General features: G+C 36.6%; 6 protein-coding genes across 7 annotated transcripts in view; 3 read left to right on the forward strand and 3 right to left on the reverse strand.

Annotated features, from left to right (window-relative positions):
• Window positions 1-49: 49 nt before the first annotated feature.
• Window positions 50-4954, reverse strand: LOC132783953 (SPARC). The gene is made up of 3 exons (XM_060789286.1): window positions 4853-4954; window positions 1898-2085; window positions 50-957 (listed from the first exon to the last, which is right to left on the reverse strand). The coding sequence occupies exons 2-3, from the start codon at window positions 2060-2062 to the stop codon at window positions 205-207; spliced, it is 918 nt and encodes a 305-aa protein (XP_060645269.1). The 5' UTR covers window positions 2063-2085; window positions 4853-4954; the 3' UTR covers window positions 50-204.
• Window positions 4955-5042: 88 nt separating this feature from the next.
• On the reverse strand, window positions 5043-9478 carry LOC132783951 (ribonucleoprotein RB97D). 2 transcript variants are annotated; one of them, XM_060789284.1, is made up of 6 exons: window positions 9313-9478; window positions 8969-9198; window positions 8649-8893; window positions 7850-8590; window positions 7611-7790; window positions 5044-7380 (listed from the first exon to the last, which is right to left on the reverse strand). In XM_060789284.1, exons 1-5 carry the CDS (start codon window positions 9394-9396, stop codon window positions 7636-7638), a joined length of 1455 nt encoding a protein of 484 aa, XP_060645267.1. In that variant the 5' UTR covers window positions 9397-9478; the 3' UTR covers window positions 5044-7380; window positions 7611-7635. The 2 variants fall into 2 exon arrangements, with proteins under 2 accessions (XP_060645266.1, XP_060645267.1); XM_060789283.1 differs by having other exon boundaries at window positions 5043-7790.
• A 112-nt stretch (window positions 9479-9590) lies between these two features.
• LOC132783955 (oxidoreductase-like domain-containing protein 1) lies at window positions 9591-14533 on the forward strand. Its single transcript, XM_060789288.1, has 3 exons — window positions 9591-9705; window positions 13865-13980; window positions 14035-14533. Exons 2-3 carry the CDS (start codon window positions 13876-13878, stop codon window positions 14275-14277), a joined length of 348 nt encoding a protein of 115 aa, XP_060645271.1. The 5' UTR covers window positions 9591-9705; window positions 13865-13875; the 3' UTR covers window positions 14278-14533.
• On the reverse strand, window positions 9661-15541 carry LOC132783952 (homeobox protein rough). The gene is given in 4 exon segments (XM_060789285.1): window positions 9661-10089; window positions 10091-10159; window positions 10477-10711; window positions 14783-15541. Coding segments are annotated over 4 exon segments (972 nt in total). The 5' UTR covers window positions 15198-15541; the 3' UTR covers window positions 9661-9836.
• A 264-nt stretch (window positions 15542-15805) lies between these two features.
• Window positions 15806-16644, forward strand: LOC132785266 (transcription initiation factor IIA subunit 2). The gene is made up of 2 exons (XM_060791274.1): window positions 15806-15990; window positions 16252-16644. The coding sequence occupies exons 1-2, from the start codon at window positions 15919-15921 to the stop codon at window positions 16501-16503; spliced, it is 324 nt and encodes a 107-aa protein (XP_060647257.1). The 5' UTR covers window positions 15806-15918; the 3' UTR covers window positions 16504-16644.
• Window positions 16645-17371: 727 nt separating this feature from the next.
• Window positions 17372-21538, forward strand: part of LOC132786612 (protein pellino) — a 41607-nt gene continuing 37440 nt past the window's right edge. Inside the window, exons 1-2 of the mRNA XM_060793180.1 lie at window positions 17372-17702; window positions 18702-18835. Of these exons, the coding sequence (XP_060649163.1) occupies window positions 18825-18835 (11 nt within the window). The 5' untranslated portion in view covers window positions 17372-17702; window positions 18702-18824. The remainder of the gene's footprint in view (window positions 17703-18701; window positions 18836-21538) is intronic.

The raw sequence follows: 21538 nt of genomic DNA on the forward strand, positions 1-21538 counted from the left end.
ATTTAATAAAAAAAAAAATCTTTAAATAAAAAGAAAAGAACACAAAACGAAAAGAAAACGAATGCCCCAAATTGTTATTGGACAATTTATTAGACAAAATTGTTGAAATAAACTTTGTGCGCAAAAAATAGTAAAATTACACGACAATATGCATAAGTATTATTGAAAACATTCAAGGAAGATCATCTCCGATCCGATCCGATCTTAACCCAAAAGATGCGGCACAGCCTTCTGGACATCGTCGCAACGTTCGTAAAGATCATCGGCATCGAGTTCCAAGCAAGCGCCCCACTCGATCAACGTGATGCGATGATCGTTGTTCGAGTCACACGACTTCAGGAAGGGAGCAATGCAGTGCTCCAGGCTGACGAGGGGAGCACGAATGGGAAACAGTTCGTGAGTGGACACTGAGCGATCGGTGTCGCCATCAAGATCACACCACTTCCAGACGGCAGCATTGGACCAACGACGTGTGTTGTTTGTCTCCGCCTCCAGCTCCATTTGCATGTAGTGATCGGTGAGCTCATCACGCTCGGCCAGATCACGCATCACGTTGAAGAGCCAATCGCGCATGCGACGGGGGAAGTCCTTGAGATCCTCGCCATCGCAAACACGCGACTCGTGGCAGCTGCCGTAGTAATCGATGTGCAAATGCGCATTCTCCGGGTTGAGGCAACCTGGTGCCTTGATGTCGCACCAGCAACGCTGCTGATAGACGGCACAATCGGAGGGCCAGGTCTCGTTCTTGTTGGTGCAAACGAGACGACGTTCATCCTGCTCCTCGGGGCACTCGGGAATGCAGATGCACTCGGGTTTGTCCTTGTTCATCTGGCAGATGCGACCAGCTCCGCAGTGCATCGTCTCGCAGGGATCGATCTCGACCACCGGGTTCAAGATGTTGTGCTGCACATCAGCCAGCTTCTGGGCCAGTTCGTTCTCGCGCTCCAGATCTTGGTTCTAAGCGATTGAATAGGATAATATAATAATTTGGTTTATATTTTATAGGAAAATTTTCATAAACTTTGATTACGATCTTAACAGCTTTCCTCAACGATAATTTATTTCATGTAATTTAATAATATTTAGAGACTTTTCATTTTAAGATTTGTAATACTTTTTCATTTAATTTTTTTAAATGTTCTAAGCCGTAGAATGTAGAATGAGAATAGCTAGGAAATAATGATAATTTTTTTGTAGAAAAATGAAATAGGCTTTAATATTTTAAACTTTGGTTACGATATTCAAAGCTCTTTTTAACGAGAATGCTTTATTTCCTGTTATTTCATAATATTAAAAGCCTTTTAATTTTTTGATTTTTATTTTCATTTAATGTTTTGAGTGGTAAAAGTGTAGAATTCTTAGGAAATATTGATATTTTTGATCATTTTTCAGAGCAAATTGAATTTGACTAATATCGTTTTCTTTAGGATTTCGATCTTAAAAGCTTCCCTTATCGAAAATTATTTAAAGCTTGTTCTCTTTTAAATTTGTATTTGTTTTTCATTTAATATCCTTATTTATTATAGAAATTAGAAAATTTAGTTAACCATTATAGTTGGTTTCATTTTTAATTTAAAATGATCCAAATCTTAGGAAAGTATTAAGAAGTAAAGATTATCTCTGAAGTTTGGGGAACTACTAATAATTAAACATTATCGTTGAGGAAAAATCCCAATTCAAACATTGCAATATCAAATTTTGGGAAACTATTAAAAATTAAGCATTATCTTTGAAGTTTTGGGAACTATTAAGAATTAAAAATTATCGTTGAGGAAAAATCCAAACAAATTTTAGGAAACTACTAAGCATTAAACATTATCGCTGAGAAAGATGATAAAATTCTAAACATAATCCACTGCCATGTTAGTTTTTTCATTCCCTGATGATATTCACATACCTTAGCCTTCTGTTCGAGCAACTGCAGGAATGCCTCGTCATTGTCGTCGAACTCCTCAATGTTTTCCAAATCAATGTCCGACAGGATATCCAAATCCTCCTCAGCGCGCACTTGCGATGCTATCGCCAGCAGCCCCAAACAGAGCAGCAGCCAAATGGAACGCATCTTGCTTTGTATTTAACTCACAACTGAAACAGAGTCAAGTTTTGTATTCAGTCTAAAATTCCACATTTGCTAATCTTCAAATATGTATTTTGGGGGTCAACTTGGGGCAGCGATTAAGTGCGGCCTTCAATTTCTTTTGCGCGCTCAATTTTCAAATTTCTTGCCAAGCTTCTTTGCTTTTACGGGACGGAACTGTACAAGGATTAACGTCTCTCTCAGGCTGTAACTGTAAAGCAACCCCCTTTACAGGGTGGTACACCTCAAATGCAAGAGAGTGTGAGTGCAGTGTGTTATCGAGTTCAAAAGGTCACTTCACAGGAAGTGGCGAAATCCGAAGTAAACAATGCTCACTTATTGTTGGCATAGGCAAAGCAGAAGCTGCCGCAGTGAAGATTGGGATGAACCAAATGCTACATTAGATAGCAATGCACTGAGAGATCTTAAGATCGTAAAAACACACCCCAAAGAAATGGGTTTTTGACTTTGAGGCTAAATATGTACAGTCATAGTTGACTAAAGCGATTCCATTGGAATTTCTTGTGGGAAACAGGCAAAAGTCTTGAAAACATATATTGAAAAATATGAAGTAATATTTCAAATGCTAAACATGTACAGTCATAATTGACTAAAGCGAATGCTTACTGTATACATTGGAATTCATTTTTGTAAACTCTTGCTAGTTGTCAAAACGTCTATTCGAAAATACGAAGTAATGTCAATAGTTTTACTGACATTACGTAAAGTTATACGAACATATGTATATGGAGTTACAGAAATAATAAGAATTTTCTCAAGGAGTATAATTAAAAACATAAGTAAAGGACCAATTTTGAATGCATTCTTAATATTTTCTACATAAATGGAAATTTTTCAAACACTAACCAAATTTCCTTAATGTTTGATCTGGAATTTTCGAATTGTATGATATCCTTTTATAACTAAGGGTTATTGACCTTTCTAATTCGCCAATTATATTGCATTTAAAGAAAAAATCTTAAGCAATTGGATTACTAATTCATATTTCATTTCAAATTTCCGTTCTAAAGAAATTTCCTTGACTTTTGCTCGGGAATTTTCGAATTTTATAAAATCGAATTCTTATTGTCATCATTACTCGCTCTCAAAATAACTGAGGGTCAATAACCTTTCTAATTAGCAAATTTCATTAAATTTTAAGGGAACATTTTAAGCAATTGAATTGCTAATTCATATTTCATTTCAAAATGCTGATCTAAAGAAATATTTGCGTTGATTTTGGTCCACACCAAGCAGAGATTTCTATCTTTTTTTCAGTTTGAGGCATGTCGAACACATGTTCTCTAGTTTACGAGTAAATAATATGAAATTTGGTTTGTGAATCAAAGATAGAGAATATGAAAGATGACTGAAGTCAGAACTGTATATATAAGTATAAACATGTGCTACATATTTAGGTGAATAGTATAGAACTCACACATTTATGTCGGACTGATTAAGCTTGACCTTAATGCTGGGGTAAAAACTAAAAATATGGGCTAATATTCAGCCTCATTTTAATCAGCACAAGTTGTCACCAATAGTATATAGAATCTATATACTACATACGTGCTCATAGTTCATTGCACAACGAACTCGAACTAAATGTGTAGCTATCGCCAAAGCATGGATCGCTCGGTCGGTCAGTCCAGAGCTTATCTGTCGCCTGAGTTTCCGTTTTGGGGACTCTTCGCAAGACGACGATGTCGAGGTTTGCTTAATCGCCACATTTTATGTACTCTCAAATCTGAAACTGGCACATCAGTTCCTATACCACATTATATATATATATAAAAGTATGAATTCAGTTCGCTGAGTACATTGCAACAAGTTCCTGGAATATTTCTCTGTTGCAGTTGATGCTGTATGTTTATGGAAGAATTCTCTCATCTCACTCGCTCTTGCAGTTTAATTATATCGAGCTGCCGACAAAGAATGACGTGATGCATCGCATATAGCCTTAGATACAGATACATATGTGTTATGTTTGCATTGGCGAGAGCAAACCTACATTTTCATTGTAATCGAAAACTACACAGCGCCAAAAAGTCTAGGCAAAAATAAATATTGAATCAACCTTTTAGGAAACTTTGAAAACAGAAAGTTAAAGAGTTAAGTTCAGAGTTTAAGCAGAAATCTTCAGGAACTTAAGAACTGAATATGATTTATTTATTTTTAAAAACTGTCGTCTACTTTGAAGTTAGAAACTTTAAAAACAGATAGTTAAGTTTCGAATTTAATCAGAAATGTTCAGGAACTTGACTTCTATTCATTTTTAAAAACTTCCGATGTCTTTTAAGTTCGGGATTTTTAAAAACAGATTGTTGAATTCCGAATTTAATCACAAATCTTCAGGCACTTTAAAAACTAAAGTGTTTTATACTTTTTCTATAACTTCCGTCTACTTTTATGCGATACTATTTCTAGCTGAACTTTTGTAAAGTGTAACATTTAATTCACGGAACTGCACTTTGATGATGATGATGACACTTCTGGTTCTCCTATCCATAACCTTGTCAAAGAATATGACACTCTTGTTGTCAGTTTGCAAAATCAAAGAATTTGAAATGTTCACAAATTGTGCAAATTAATTGGCGATACCAACTGGAGAATTGAGTTCAATTAACTTTCATTTCGCGGATTATTGAACTTAAATATCAAATATCAGAATATATATTTTGTCGAATACGCAAATATTTCACTCTCTCGTATTTCCTTCAGCATTTGCTATAGAGCGGAACAGGTAGTCCATAAATTGTTCATTAAAATACTTACAAAATAATCTTTCTTTTTGTATTCCTGAATTTCGATCCAATCGCGACGACAGCCGACGAAAGACTATTCTTTAGCCACAGCGTTCGCCAGCGATTATAGTTGGGGGTCGATTCGGATTGAGATCGGAATCCAACTTGTTGGCTCCCAACATGTTCGTTGCAATAGCAACAACATCCATAATAATACACAGATTTTCTTGCTCAAATACGATTTGATTTTATTGCATCCATTTATATCAATCAAATACAGGCATGAGGTAGTTGGAAATAAACTTACCTAAACGTCGAGAATAGGTTTTAAAGAGGACTCTGTGATTTGGGTTGAGTATTCGTCCCGAGGTGCTCAAGGATTTGAATGTTGGAAACGAAAAACAGTAATAGAATTAGATGGATATTTGTAAGACTAATATTATTATAATTGATAGCGTTACTTAAGCATTGGGTAAATTTGTTGGGATAAGCCAAGAGAAGTGAAAAACCGAATTACTTACCTTTCTATACATACGAGAAGTTAAAACTATGGAAAAGTATAATTTGCTTGCGGTTGAATCTAGATCTGGGATATGCATACGATACGATTAACTAAACTGTTTTAACTAACTGTTAAGTTAAGTAGTAGTAGTAGTAGTAGTAGTAGACTTACTTAAATAGTCAGCTATTTTATTGGACAGCTCAAATAAATATTGATACATAGTGTGGGTTTTAATTTATTTATTTATTTAAAAATAAATATATATATATTCATATGTTTTTTTGTATTTTTTTGCTTCATAAATTTATATTATATAGTTGAATCATTATCATTATTATTAGTGCTAAATTAAGCTGCGAAAATAGGGACTACGCTCTCTTAGTTACCCCATACATAATTAATAGATCGAAATCGGTTAAATACATATGCATATTGTGTAATTTACGTTGTAGAACTCATTTTGAAAAAGCCTTTGGCGTGCGCTACAAAACTTAAGCATATCAATAATATCGAGAGATTAAGACGATACATATGTGTATATATAAGAGAGATAGATAAAGCAAACATCTATACTTCAGTAGTTCTATGATTATCGAAATTAATTCTAAACTTAGAGTTCAATGTCGTGGTTCATTCATTTCATATAACACAATAATAAATACTCGTACATTAAATAATTTCATCAATTGTCGCACATCTTAGTTAATTCATTTCATTTGTGTTTTATATCATTTTTTTCTTCTTTTTCTGTTTATTTGTTAATATTAATCGAAGTTGCGTTTCTTTGCAAAATGAGTTTCAGTGTGAGGAAACCGTTCAGAGCTTAACATAATGTTCGGGGGAAGGAGGAGTAGAGTGTATTCTATATATATATTATCATCATCAGACAGTCATATACATATGCGTATATATACAGTTTATGGTTTTGTAAAAAAATTGACATTAATTTTGATATCAACTCCTTATTTTAGTTATACATATATGTAAATATTTGTGGATCCACAAAGAGTGCGTGGCTCACCAAGTTTTCCGTTTGATTTGATCATGTTATATTACTGGACGTATCTTTACTTGTTTTTCTTTTTTGTTTTTGTTTTGCTCGAAGTTGATCCCGATTCGAGTTTATTTTAAGGCTTCTAATAACTAAAATACTATAGAATAAGCTCTGGCTAAAGCTGAGTGTGAAACGTGTCTTTTAGCTGCTAATGCTAATTTTTTTTGTATTGCTTTCATTTTAGCTTTGTTTTTTTTGTTAATTTGTTTACAAAAATACGAGTGGCATTTTGTTGATGAGCCTCGCACTGTTTGGATCGGGTTTTGCTTCATTTGATTTGCTTTGATTTCAATTTATAGACTGAGTTACATTTTAGAGGCATACTTAAACATTATAATACATAATATAATGAAAAGAGAGTAAGGTGGAGAGGAATAGAGAGAGAGCACTAATTTGCATAAGTTTACAATAGTAGTAATAGCTTATATGTAATTGTATTGTATTGAAATAAAGCCAAATGGTGTTTCAAAAAAAAAAGAAAGGCATGGCAAGTTAATCTCTAAATTAAATGTTTGTGTGTGTGTAACGCAATTCACGGCTACAACTTGCAGTTGTAGTCTCGGGCAAAAAATAAAGTAATAGATAATTGTAGATCTTATAAATACTTTCTTTTGTTATCAAATATTTGGTGTCTTATAATTATAATTCATACATATATATGCATAGATTGGGTATCAATCATTTAATAAATAACATGAGAGCTTAAAAAAGTGTTTAAAAACTGTAGTTAGTTGTCCTAGTCTCAGTTAGATAAATAGATAGAGAGACAACGCTGTTAATATATAGATAGATCCTTTTTTTGTATTGTTTTCTTTTCGTAATTGTTTAGTTTAAGTTTAAGTTACTAAGCGAGTGTGTGTCCTAGCTTATAGCAAGCCTATTTTGTTTTTGTTTTTTTGTTTTAGTAACAGTAACTGTATCTTGTATCTTGTAATTTGTATCTTGTATCATGTATCTGTTTCTGAGCTTTTGTGCTGCACTTAAGGCACACACAAAAAGGCATCTAAATTAAAGAGAATTATAAAAGATTAGTACTTTCGCAATACTTATTGACATAGATATTTGTGTGTATAGTAATAGATAGATAGATAGAGGAACCATAAGAGTCAGTATCTGGTACCTTAAGCATTGCTTTAATTGTACTACACATGAAACGTACCACAACAATGACGTATGGCGAAATCAGGCGGGAGAAAATCAGGATCAGTTGATCAGCCTCTTGGCTTTACTTACCCAAAATGAAACAAAACCCAATAATCTAACGACGATATTTGCTATTGGCGCTCGCGCCTGTTGCCACCGAACCGTTGGACACGTTCTTAGGCACTGGACCCGAAGTCGGACCATTGCCACTTGGTGGCGGAGCAGCTGCATTGTATGGCGCATAGCCAGGCGCTGGAGGCTGTGCATTATCTACAGGATTAAAGAGAGAATGTTAGTTGTATTATCTTGATAGATATCTCAGCACTTACGATAGTTGCTGGGCGGTGCTGCGGTATACGGATTCATGCGGTTGCCATTCATGTTGTTATGCTTGGTCGGTCCACCGCCATAGTTCTGCTGATAGCCGCTGCCAAAGTTGGGTGGCGCCGCCTGCTGCTGCTGTGGCGGTGGTGGCTGTTGATGCGGCGGCGGACCCTGCGTCAGTGGCATGGAACCGGGCACTGGAGGTGCTGCTGCTGCTGGCATATTCCAATTACCCACTGCAGGCGGTGGCGGACCACTGCGATGATGATTCACCGGCGGCACACCAGGTGTGGGTGGCTGGACCGCTGGTGGTCCGCCCCATTGCTGGGCATGCCATTGCTGTGCGCCGGGAGGTGGCGGCGGCGGTGCATTCCACCCGTTCTGGGCAGGAGGATAGGCATTCCAAGCGTTCATTTGCGGTGGCGGCGGTTGCTGATAATACGGTTGCATGGGGGGCGGGGGTCCCCAATAGTTGTAGTTTGGTGGCGGCGCCGACATTGGCGGCGGCGGCGGTTGATGCTGATACGGCGGCATTTGCTGCGGTGGAGGCACTGGGGGACGGTAGCCACCGTTTGGCGGCATATTTGCCTTGGGCGGCTGTTGCTGTTGTTGTTGCTGATGCTGCTGCTGTTGCAGCTTGTTCCCATTGGCCGCGGGGCCTTGGGGCAAACGGTCTTTCTTTTCCAGATTGTAGATGGACTTCTTGACATCGACGAGCACGTATTTAATTGAATGTTGTCGCTGAACTGCAATGGAAAAAGTATTAATTTATACAAAATCAACAAAATCGTATTCGAAATTTACGTATTGCTTTGTCCACGGCATCGTAATCATCGAACTCAATGAATGCGAAGCCTCGTCGCTTGCCTGTGGTCTTGTCAGTTAGTAATTTAACAGACACCACATTGCCAAATTGCAGAAAGTATTCACGCAAACAGTCCTCATCGTGATTGTCCTTCAGTCCGCCGACAAATAACTTTTTCACCGAGATATTTGTTTCGCGTGTTTCGCGCTCCGGGCGTGGCAACGCTCTTTTGGCCTCCACAGTTCTACACATAGAGATAAAGATAAACATGACTCAATTGCAATAAAAACAAGACAAAAAAAAACTTTGTCACACATACTTGCCGTCGATGATATGCGGACGATTCTCTTGCGCAGTATCAACCATAGCGGACTTTGTGTAGGTTATAAAGCCGAAGCCACGCGAACGTTTGGTGGCGGCGTCTCGCATCACAACAACATCGACCACTTTGCCCCATTGCGAGTAGAAGACTTTGAGGCCCTCTTCAGTGGTGTAGGGTGCCAGGCCGCCAATGAACAGCTTACGCAAATGCTCCAGCTCACAAATATCCTGTAGGTGACAAGCACACATACACATGCATGCAGTTTTATTCATGTAGTTGGTTGTGTATGTGTATGGGATGGTGCGCAAGGGTTCTCGCTGAATTTGTGTTTTAGAACTTACATCTTCATCTTTTATTTCAAATATTTCTGGCTGGTTCTCCTCGTTGGAGTCCTCCAGCTTGATAACCTGTGTGGAGTTTGCCATATTTGGCGCACGTTCAACTAAAAATGTACAAAAAATGCAAAACTGCAACTTTTCGAGACACGCACGCGAAGAAAAATTTAGCGAACAGTGTGACCAGAGCGTACACCCCTAAATATATATACCGACTCCAGTTTATCGATAGTTGGCCTATCTCAAACAGTTTAGTATTTAGTATATTTGAAATTACGAGCTGCGGTCACACTAACCGGCTGTTATTGTTGCGCAAACTATGTTGTGTTCTTAAAACTAATTTCGTTTAAACTTTTATTTAGTTCAATAAAGGTGTTTCTTTGCATGCCGTGCACTTTGGTAAGTCGAATGAATGTTGGACAATTGCATTAAAGTTGTTTTATTTGTAAGATATGCGCTTAATATAGCAACTTAGTTTGATAAATAATTTAAAGCTCTATTAAAAGTGCATGTGAAATGCGGGAACGCTGCTAGCAACTGTTGACGAGCGTTGGCGGTGGCACAAAGCGGCGGCGTCGCTGCTGCTCCTCTTCCTCTTGCTGTTGTTGTTGATGTTGCTGCTGCTGCTGCTCGGGATGCAGTTGGTGGCTGTTGTTGTTATGGTTGAGGTGGCGTTGCTGCTCTTCAATGTCAGCGTAATTAACATCCGCATGGCGAACATTATTTATGAGCGGTGCGGGTAGCAAACCCGTTGGCGTTCCATAGTAGGCCACGCCCACTCCCCCCGCCAGGAGCTGGGGTTGCTGTTTGGCCCATTATAGTGCTCATAAAACCATTGGCCACGACAAAGTTCCTGCAAATTGATTGTAATCGTGCAATACATTAAATGACCCAAGTTTTTGATCGCTCCCCAATCCCAATTCCCATTCCCGTTGTCTGTCCACCCCTTGGCCAGGAGCTAGCTAGACTACTAGCTAATTGGGTTTGTGTGCGCGTAAATGTCGTAAAATTAATTTCGTGTTAATTTTATGTGAGTACATCAATTAAATTTGTGACATTCCTTTGAATTACTTCCGTGGCAGACAACAGAATGGGATCAGAGGGGTTGTTTTATTTACTCCCCGCTACTCGCTACTCTCTCTCTCTCTCTCTCTCTCTTTGTTCACTCACCTGTAGTGTTGATCAATTTGCGCTTTCTCAATGCGTTTATCCTTGGCCCGACGATTTTGAAACCAGATTTTGATTTGCGTCTCCGTCAAACGCAGCGTCTCCGCCAGCTCAAAGCGACGACTGCGCGAAATATATTCGTTCCGATGGAACTCCACCTCCAGACGCAACGTTTGCTCCGTGCTGAACGTGGTGCGCTGTCTTCGCTGACGTCCTTCCTTGCGTCTGCGACGAGCCACTAGAAAAGGGAATAATCGAAGATAGAATAGAATACATTTGGAACGGAATTAATTACACTAAAATTAATAATATTCCTTAGTTATCGTTTTATAAGTTTTCTTCAGCTAGAATTATTGATTTCAAATAATTTGGGAAACTTTAGACAATTATTATTTGTGTTCCATAAAAAAAATCAAAGAAACATAATAATAATTATTTTTACCATTCGAAAATATTTTAGATTATTATAAGAAAAGATCAGAAAGCAACGATTCTTAAGATTAAGATTCCTGTAACAAAAACATCATAAAACAAAGATTCTTAAGATTAAGATTCTTGTAAAAAGGATCAGAAAGCTAAGATTCTTAAGATTAAGATTCTTGTAAAAAAGATCAGAAAGCAAAGATTCTGGAGATTGAGATTCTTTTATAAAAGATCACAAAGTAAACATTTTTAAGATTAAGATTCTTGCAAACACAGAACTTTTTTTCTCATGTAACAATATTTGAGAAACATATAACTTTATCATAAATAATAATTTTAGTTCAAATTTTTCGCATATAATTATTGTATATATAATTCCATTACTTAAAATGAGTCATTATTAATCATGAAAACATTCAATAAGAAATCACTTTTTTCTATCTATCTATCTATCACAAAAAATCATTTATTTTTAATTATGTTTTTCTACTTAAACAATCATATGATAAATGAAAATATAAACGTCCTACATAATTTGTAAACCGGAACTTGTAATGATTACATTTCTCAAAAAATAGAGATTAATCCTTGACAAAAGAGATGTTGAAGCGAAATTAATCTTGCATTAACAAACCATCAAATTGAGACACAACCCCTGCTCTACAAATATTGTTATAACGTTGCGTGTGCGCAAGTTAAACAAATAATTAACCAGGCTAACACCCCCTCACATTTTCCTCTCTCTCCCTTCTAAGCGTTTATTCTGATCGCGTTTGTAGCGCACATTAAACTGCATTTTACACGTGTTCTTCGACTGTCCATTAGCATCCGGCTCAGCACCTTCCTCTCCCTTCCCCCTTCCTTGTATCTATCTCTCCATCGCACATGCTCTCGCATCCTTCTCGTTCCCGTTTCACAGCTCAATCTGAGCCGGGAAACTTTCGACAATGCCAACAGCTGTCTGCTATCCTCCCATTGTTATTGTTGTGCTCACAACAGTCATCATAATTATACACTGTTAGCGGAGTCCGCTGCTTTTGCCATTAAACTTGAATAGAGCTTATATTCCATTTTACTATTTTCAACATCATTTGCCAAATCCTTAATGATGCTTGGTAATGCTAGCAACTGATTAAATTGGGTTTACAACAAGAATGTTTTATTAGAAACAATCTATTGAAGTTGTAGGAAGGTGGATAGTTAAATAAAAGAGAAAATTAAATTTAATATAACTTTAAAATCTGATAAACAAAAGATGTTTCTATAACTAGCGATAACTCAAAAGAAAAGAAAATTACAAATTAATAAGTTAAACTTAAAAAGGTTTTACAACATGAATGTTTTATTAGGAAGAATCAATTGGAGTTGTAGGAATGTGGATAGTTAAATAAAATAGGAAATTAGCTTTAATATAACTTTAAAATAATAATAATCTAATGTTTTTGCTTTAATTGAGGTATAACTAAAAACAAAAAAAATTACATAATAATAAGTTAAACTTAGATAGGTTTTATAAAGTAAATTAAGAACAGATTATTGATAATATAGGACAGTTAATAGTTAAGCACAAACTTGTTTACCTATCAATACTCTTCTAAAATTGCAATAAATTTAAATAGTAATAATAATAAAAAAAAAACCATAAATAAACAAAATTTTATTTTTCAACTTTTGGTTTGTGGGTATTCCGGATATAACGACGGTCCCTTGAAAGTCCCTATAACCGGATTCTACTGTATTTAGATTGGTTAAATTATACAATTGATTTACTTTTTTTTTTGTGTTTTAAGTTACCACCCGACCAATGGGATTGATTTACTTTAAAGGGAGGAAAACTTTCAAGTAAAAAAAAATATGCTTTAATTCCTAATTTTAAAATTCGTAGTCTACTATCTATTGAATTATAGCATATACTTATTATCTTTAGATAGAATGCAATTAAAAGAATTAATCGAAAAAAATTATCTATTATATCTAAATATTCTATAACCTTTGACTATTTCTTTGCTTCTTTTCTATTAGTGTATTCATAAGTCGTTGTACCGTTTTATTGTATTGTTGTTTTTTATGTTGTTTGGATTTGATTGTGACGTCAATTGTCAGCGAAGCGAACATTATGCTTCAGCCACGCCCACTCATTGTCTGTTTCCCTTACGCTGATTACCGCCTAATTGTTGTTTTTCTCCGGTCTCCCTCTCTCCCCTCACCACCAACGACAATCCCTTGGAACTGTGTAAAGTTTTGCAGTCGGACAAATCTTTGTTGTGGGTGCGAGAGGCGGGCTAATCTCTGGTTTGCGCCTGATTACCCTTTGCCTGACTAACTCACAACTTCCCTAAGCTCCGCTTTGGCTTACACACACACATACAAGCACAAGTACAACATTTTTTTGCTGCTTTGGTTTTTTTAAATCACGTGTGAAACTCGATATGACAAGTGTCCTTTTGGAACTCTGGACTGAGACTGGATGCAAGTGTTTTTTTAGGTTTCCTGTGCCAGCTCAATTACAATGTTCTCATTTTTTTCATTACCACTGTGCAGCTCTCTCTCTCTCACTCGCTTTTTACACACTGTGCATTTCCCGAACCGAACCAAACCGAACCCTTGACGACCTTTAAGCGAGAATACCGCAAGGTAAATGCGAGTTTTTACAGCTCAATGCATTTTAATATTTTTTTAATTTCTTATTTTTTCTCAACTCCCTCTACTTTCGCTGGCTTTCAATCTTTTTTTTCTTTTTCTTTTGCTTCGCTTAAGTTTTTCATTCTCTTTTTTTTCTGCAATGATATTCAATACAATCTTTTTTTTTTGGGCAGCGCTTTTTTCGAGTTCCTGCGGAACTATATTTTTTTTTTTTTTCCTTAATTTATTAGCTCTACAATCTTTTGCACCTGCACGACGACGTGTGAAACTGTTGACACTTCCTCTGCACTTTAGTTAATTGCTTATTGATTGCTTATAATTTCAGATCTAAGCCCAATGCCTGCTCCTCTGTGCTTCAGATCGGCGCGATGCCTTCTTTTGGGTCGCCTTGGATCAGTTTTTCCGCTCAGACAGCTGGCAGACAAGGGTTCAGATATAGTGGTAAGTTTATATATAGCTTTGCTGACTACAATTTCAGGAATTTCCCTTACTTAGATTCCTCCCGAACCCACGACATGTTGTATGTCGGGCTGTGCCAATTGCGTTTGGATCGAATACGCTGAAACTCTGTCGAAATTATTGGGCGATAATGATGAGCGTGCACGTGAAATTGTTCTGTCTAAGATCCAAGATCCCAACTTGAAAATGTTTCTAATGGTGGAACTGCAGAACATGAAACGGCTTCGGGAACAAAAAGCAACTGCTGCCAAAGAACAACCCAAGGAAACACCTAAATAGTTTGAACTAAAGCTCAAAATTCCCAGTTATTATGGAACTCAGGTCTTAAATTGAAATTAATGATCCAAAAATTGGAATTTAAATTATGTTTCATCTATCTAAACATTTAATTGAGTATCTTGACCTATTCTATTAAATTTATGTAATTAAATTGAGAGGAACTTTTCTAAACCTCATTAGGATTCGGGTTTTGAATTTTGACTCATTTTTTAAACTGTTTTACTTAATGAATTTCATTAAAAGAGAATTTCTAAAACTTTAGCTTAGTTTGTTATTGTATTTTCAGAAATTTATGTACAAATTTTGTTTGTATATTTTAAAGTCAATCTTGTTGATTGTAATTACTTATTAATTGTAACAATAAATTTTGAAAATGTTCGTAGGTTTTAATTAAGAAACTTTTAAAAAAGTTGTAAAACTTTATGTATGTAAATATATTTAACTGAGTTTAGTTTTTAATAAAAAATTAAACATATCTCCGATTTATTTAAATAAAAATACTCACAAAATGCCGAGAAGCCAGCTGTGATGTGGGGATCAGCGGGAAAAGCCGGAAATTGTAGAGCCGGCGGCGAAGGTCCACTGGATATGGCTCTATATGTGCTATAATCCGGCGGAGGACCATGCAAGTCGTAAGTCGGACAATTGATTATGGAGACACGTTCGTCACTGATCGATATATCCGGCGAGGATGCACTGCCTCCGTCGCTCTGATAAGGCGTTTCGATGTGAGTGCCCACATCGATGTCACCGTTTTCACTCTTGTGCGTCCGCGTCTCGAGATGACCGTAAAGGCGTTCGAAGAATTGACGTGGAGACGAAGGACGTTGTGGAGTCACGATTACAGTTTGTGTTGGAGTTGGAGATTTGTTGTTAACATCGTCCACATGATGTGGCGGTGATGGATTTTGTTGCAGCATTTCAATTAATATCCGTTAAGTGTATGATAAGCGTTTTGAACTAATCACTTCAATAATCGTTGAGCGACTGAACTTGGCATTTACTTCCGACGCCGAAGCTGACCAGCTGCGTGCCTTGACCAAGCAAGGATTTTTAAGAATTTTGTGGCACATTAAATTCAACAAGGCGCTTAAAATTGTGAGTAATAAAAAAGTGTGAGGCGCCGCAACTACTCAAAAAACCAGCGTTGCGTTCATTGGCTGCGTCATTTTCATCCCCTTGGTCCATTTCCGCTTTTTAATGTCCGTTAAGGGTAGCAAACAGGATAAGCACCGCCCCATATTATGACGATATAGCAGCCAACTTTTGCTCGTCAACTGCTTTTCTCCAGCAAGCTGAATGCTACACCACTCAAAATCATATGCATACAGGGTAGTAAGTTTTTGCTTGTGCTACAACACAAATAATGATCTATCTTGAAGAAATAAAGATCCAAACTCATCTAAAAGTATAAATCTTCTCAATAATAATTTAATATTTAGCGACAATAATGTTTGCTTCACGATTTCAAAAACACTCGATTAATCGATAGTGCAATTGCTCACCTCTAATTCCTGGTATTTGAAGAAGCAAAATGTGCGGTCACTCTGCTTGAGCTCTACATTATTTTTGGCAGCACAAGAAATAAATAACATATTTTGTAGTTATTCTTTGTATAAGCAATCGCAGTAAGTAAATAAGATGTCCTATCAACTATATCGCAATACCACACTGGGCAACACGCTGCAGGAAAGTCTCGACGAGCTGATTCAGGTGAGTTTGCAAAGGAAGAACACAAATGCAGCTGCGTTGCAAAGAATTCAAGTCACACTCAACTCTGAATTTAATTGTTGCACATCTGACAATAATTTAGTAAATGTGTGTGTGCACAGTAAATATTTGTTAAATGCAGTGCATTTCATTTAGTTGCAAAGTCAATTTCTTTTGATCGTTATGTTGCGTGCATTTCCGTTTTTACCACTTAACATATTTCATCATTCATTTCGACTTGTAACTTTAATTATACATTTACAGTATGGACAAATTACGCCCGCATTGGCATTCAAGGTTCTGCTGCAGTTCGATAAGAGTATTAACAACGCTCTAAATCAACGTGTCAAGGCCCGAGTTACATTTAAAGCATCCAGATTGAATACCTATCGATTCTGCGACAATGTCTGGACCCTGATGTTAAACGATGTGGAGTTTAGAGAAGTTCACGAGTTTGTCAAAGTAGACAAGGTTAAGATTGTGGCGTGTGATGGCAAAAGCGGCGATTTTAACTGACAAATGGAGAAACCACCAACAAGCAACAACATTGCAACACATTCTACTTTTTAAGTTTGTAGTTGATAAGGTTTAATTCGGCTGATATTAATTAAAAATGAACAGCATATTGAAGCACTAAACTGTTAAATCAAAAATGGCTTTAATTTTGTAAATTATAGTTGGATTACAGATTTATCAGCTAGTAATCAAGGTAAATAGAGGCCTCAACTTAAAAGAAGTAACTGGGAACACTGCAAATATTGTAAAACAGGGCTCAACTGGGGGCATATTTCCAACCCGACAAGAATACTACCGTTTTAGAGGTATTTTTAAAATTGTATTTTTCTATACATTTTGTCTGAATACATTGATTGAATCAAAACTGCTAAAAATAAAATTTAAAAGATAAATGGTTGTTGTTTATACAGCTGTTTAATTATTATCGATAAGTAATCGATAGTCTTTGTTAATTTAACATACAAAATCGATATACATTATGTTGTAAATCGATAAGAATAAATACTTCATAATTTACAAATAAATAAATATAAAAGAAAAGTTAATATTTATTAAAGTGACGTATATTAAAGATATTAAGCTCTTATTAATTGAGAGAAGTCAAAGGCGAGACCATTATAAATATTATTCCTTATGTTATGTTATTTGGTTGAAAATTTTGGAAATATTAAAAAAAATAACTTTAAAGTTTAGTAGAAGACGTAATCACACAAACCTTAATTCAAAAGATCTTGACATTTTCGAGGAATTTCTGAATATCTTCCGCAATTTCTACTAATATGCAATCGAGCGAGTGATTGTGGAATTGGTATATTTTCTGACGTTAAATAGTACATTGTAAAATCAGACTGGCAGTCACGCTGAACAGTGCGTCGCGTTCGCACGGGGACCGCGGCTTGGAGCAGTTCTAGATATTTTTTGAAACGGCAAGTTTGCTTTAATTGAATCGGTCGGTCGAATCGCAGAGTTTTGATTATTGTGTGTTGTTATTAAATTGAATTTGTACGTGCTAATAAAAGAAATCGTAGCGGAGTCAGGCGCGAATACGAATGCATATTAAGTGCACACTCGCGAGATGCAGCAAATGCTTAACTGCGGCGACAAGTGAAAAAGGGTGTAGAAACCATATGAAAATATCTCAAAGAGTTGCAATCAAAGTTGCTAAAAGAAAATACAACAAATAAATTGTTTTCCAAAAGGTAAAAATACGCAGTGTGATCATGAAGTAAAAAATCCACTTGCTCTTGGCTTGTAGGTGTATCCGCATACACACACGCATACATACATATATTTCATTTACATACATGCAAGTTGTTTGTGTGTGCATGTGTGTATGTAGGTGTTTGTGTGTGGAATTATTAGTTGGTTGGTTGGTCTGACTGAGCGCAAAGAGAGAAGAAAACGGAAAAAGGAAAAGGCAAACGAAACGCGTCAAATACAAATACGAATACAAAAAAAAAAAGTGCATTCATCTTGAAACGGCGCGTGTTAAATTTGTGTGTGTTGATTTCTTGACCGAAGCGAATAACAGTGAATCAATAAAGTGGCCAAGTTGCTGTTACCGTAGTTGTTGTTGTTGTTGCAAAGCCCTTGAAGTGTTGCAGAAAAATAGCTACAAATACATGCAAGCAATAAAAACACACACACACACACATGCATAGATACTTAGGTCGAGTGCCGAAAACGCAAAACGAAAACGACGTTGTTATTGTTATTGTTGTTTGAAGTGGCCGAAACTGCATGATTAACTCATATAAAACGCAAAATATAAACAATAAAAATACGCTCACATGTGCAAAAGTGTTTTGGTTCTTTCTATTTTTTTCTTTTTATTGTTTACAAGTACATTTTGTATTGTTATAAATTTTAGGGTGCTCCTATCTCGTCTTGTTTTTTTCTCTTTGCCTTTGGGCTTTGTTTTTGCGTTCTTACTTTGTTGTCTTCTTTTCCAATTGGACTCCCGCTGTGGCAGCCCCTGAAAAAGAATTTCAATTTCAAATTGGAATGCAACTATCGCATCGACTATCGTCAATCACTATCGCAAAGTAATTGCTATTACAATAATAAAAAAAGATTTTTATTAATGAATTATAGTTGCATTTCAAAACAACAACAACGACAACAACTACCATAAATCAAATAATATTAAAAATACAAATAAATTTATACTAATTTAAATCAAAATTTTAAAACAAAAGGTTAAAGCAAACATCGCCAAAATTGATTTCCGTCGGATCAAAATCTTTACCTCAAAACTGGATTATAATAAATCCGTTGATATTGGAACGCAGCAGGAAAACAACTCTGGGGTAACCAACAAAATGGTCAAACGGTAAGTTCTCAAGATTTCATTATAATTTCAAAAGGATCACAATATTGAATAATATAATATCATATGATGGGGAAAATCACAATTACAAAACAGAATTAAAACAATGATATTGATAAGCAGAATGCATTTCCTTATCAAGCAAGCAACGCTGGCTGAGTGCAGTTCATTAACCCATTTGTATTGCCAAGAAATTAGCGACCATGCGCATATCCGTCGTAGACATATATTTTATACGACGACTCGTATGCGATTATTTTTAGAATTTATTTGGAGGGCTATTGAACCTCTTCCTCTTGACTGTGGCTGACTGATATGGAAAAGAGAAAGCATCAAATAAACAGAGTTATAGCGCAATTTATTATTGTTAATTGTTGTTGGCAGGGGAGCATGGTGGGGTTGTTTTTTTCTTGTTTCTTGTTTTTCGTTTATTTTTTTTTAACTACGTCGCAATCGCAGTCTGTATTTCACTTTTGTCAGAATGACTTTGCAGGCATATTTAGAGCTCCACCAACAACAACCCCCAACAGCAAAGCAACGGCAAAAGCAACAGCAACAAGACCAAAACACACCCCTCTCGCTTGCAGCCACCACCAACAAGCAGAACAAACAGAGATCCAACAGACACAGAAGCAACAACAACAACAACCACAAGAGGAATGCTGGCGACAAGCAGCGTCGCATAAATTTTGTTGTGTGCGTTTTTCCGAAAAATCAAAATGTAAAAACACAACAACAACAAAACGAAGAAAAGCCAACGCGGCAACAGCTCAACGCATGCGCCTTGACGTCACAACAACAACGACAACAACAACGCGAACTCCATGTCTGTTTTTGTCTGCAATTTGATTTTCAACACGATTTTATGCTTTTTCATCTGTGTTCTGAACACTCCAAAATAACAGCAGCAACAACAACAACAAGAACAGCGTGGGGAATGAGAATGAGCACGCTAGGCAACTGCATGCATTGCACTCTCGCTCTTTCTCTCTCTCCCTTGCTTTCTTTGTACCCTTATGCACAAATACACATGCATGCATTCATACACACATATGTATGTAGATGCTCTGGTCTTTGTCTAACATGGACTCATCATGCTTGTTGTAATTTTAGACGGTTAGCGGCGCTCTCTAACAATATTTTTTCATCCATTACTTTTTGTCGCGTTGTTCTCGGCAGGTTCTTCTTGTTAGAGTTGTTGTTGTTGCATTTTTCGGTTGTCGCGCCCCCACTCAGCCCTAAAAAAAAAAAAAAACCACCACACAGGCAGCATCAACTACTCACATCGGCATCGATTCTTTCTTTTACCTGGTTTGTTCGCCTTTTGTTTTTTAGTTTTGAGTTTCCTGCCTGCTGCTTATTTATCGATATTTATCAGGCGCTGTCTTATCGTTGCGGTTCTTGCTCGCTCTCTCTCTCACTCTTTCTCTCGGTTGATCTCACTTCCTGTTGTTGTTGCTGTTTACCTGATGCCGACCTGTTCGCCTGGTTGTTGTTCTGGTTGCTGTTAGTGCTGCTGTACGATCGCCTCCCATGGCCTTACAAATCTCCAGCCTTGCATGTCTGCCTATGTATTGGTGTGCATGTGTGTGCTTGCTTGCATATGCCCGCATTGTTTCTGGCGTTGTTGTTGCTGCTGCTGCAGATCTTGCTGCCTGCTTGCGTTATTTTGTGTTTATTAAATTTTTCAATACACATGCAGACTGTGTATGTGTGTGTGTGTGTGTGTGTGTGTGTGCATGCAGTTGGCTGCTTCAAAAATTTATTTGTCTGCACGCCATTATCCATTATGTACATACATACATATGTATGTATGCATGCATATGCATGTCTTCCTTGTGCACTTGTGTTGGTTAGTGTCTGCGTAGTCAATGGATAGGCTATTGCTCTCTCGCTCGCTCTCTGCTGCTGCTGTTTGTTCTTTTCGTTCAGTTTGGCGATTAAAATTAAAATTTAATTCCGTTGTTGTCTGACTGCTGCTGCTGCTGTGGCTGTTGCTCTGTCTCCGCCTCTCTTTCATTGAGCATTGCTTTGTTTTATGACTTCCTTGTTGCCTGGCAGCCAATCTCCACAACATCTCTCCCTCTCTCTATCTCTATCTCTGTCTCTCTCTCTCAATCTCCCCATCTCTCCAGTCATCATTGCATGTTGTTAGCCTGTTGCGCTTAGCAACATTCTGTCCATTTGTTAAGTGCAAATTTATTTATGAAAAGCCTCTACACACGAACACACACACTTACACTCACACTCACACATACAAGTGCGCATAATTAACCGTTATTATTCATGTTCATGATTCATGAAGTTGTTTTGTCTCCGTCAGTTGTTGCTGTTGTCAAAGCGTGGGAGCAAAACAAACTCACAACTACATGCCAACTTGTAGATACAAATGTATCTATGCGTGTAAAAATGTTGTATCTGTGTATTTGCATAAATTCGATGTAGGTGACATAAAATGTGGTGGAAAGGCGTCATTGCTTTAAAAGGTTAACTGGAAAGGAAATGCCTTTCGAATTTATTAAAATTTTATGAATTCTAGTTCTTATATATATAAATTTAGAATGTCAATACATTAATAGATAAAGATAGTTTCAATAAATGTAAATGTATAAAATAAATAGTATGTATTATTATTTTCTTTTACTAAAATCGAATTTCTAGAATCAATTTTTAAATTTACTCATATATTTTATATGACACTTTTTT

Source organism: Drosophila nasuta, chromosome 2R, assembly GCF_023558535.2.
Source record: "Drosophila nasuta strain 15112-1781.00 chromosome 2R, ASM2355853v1, whole genome shotgun sequence".
Classification (NCBI taxonomy): Eukaryota; Metazoa; Arthropoda; class Insecta; order Diptera; family Drosophilidae; genus Drosophila; species Drosophila nasuta.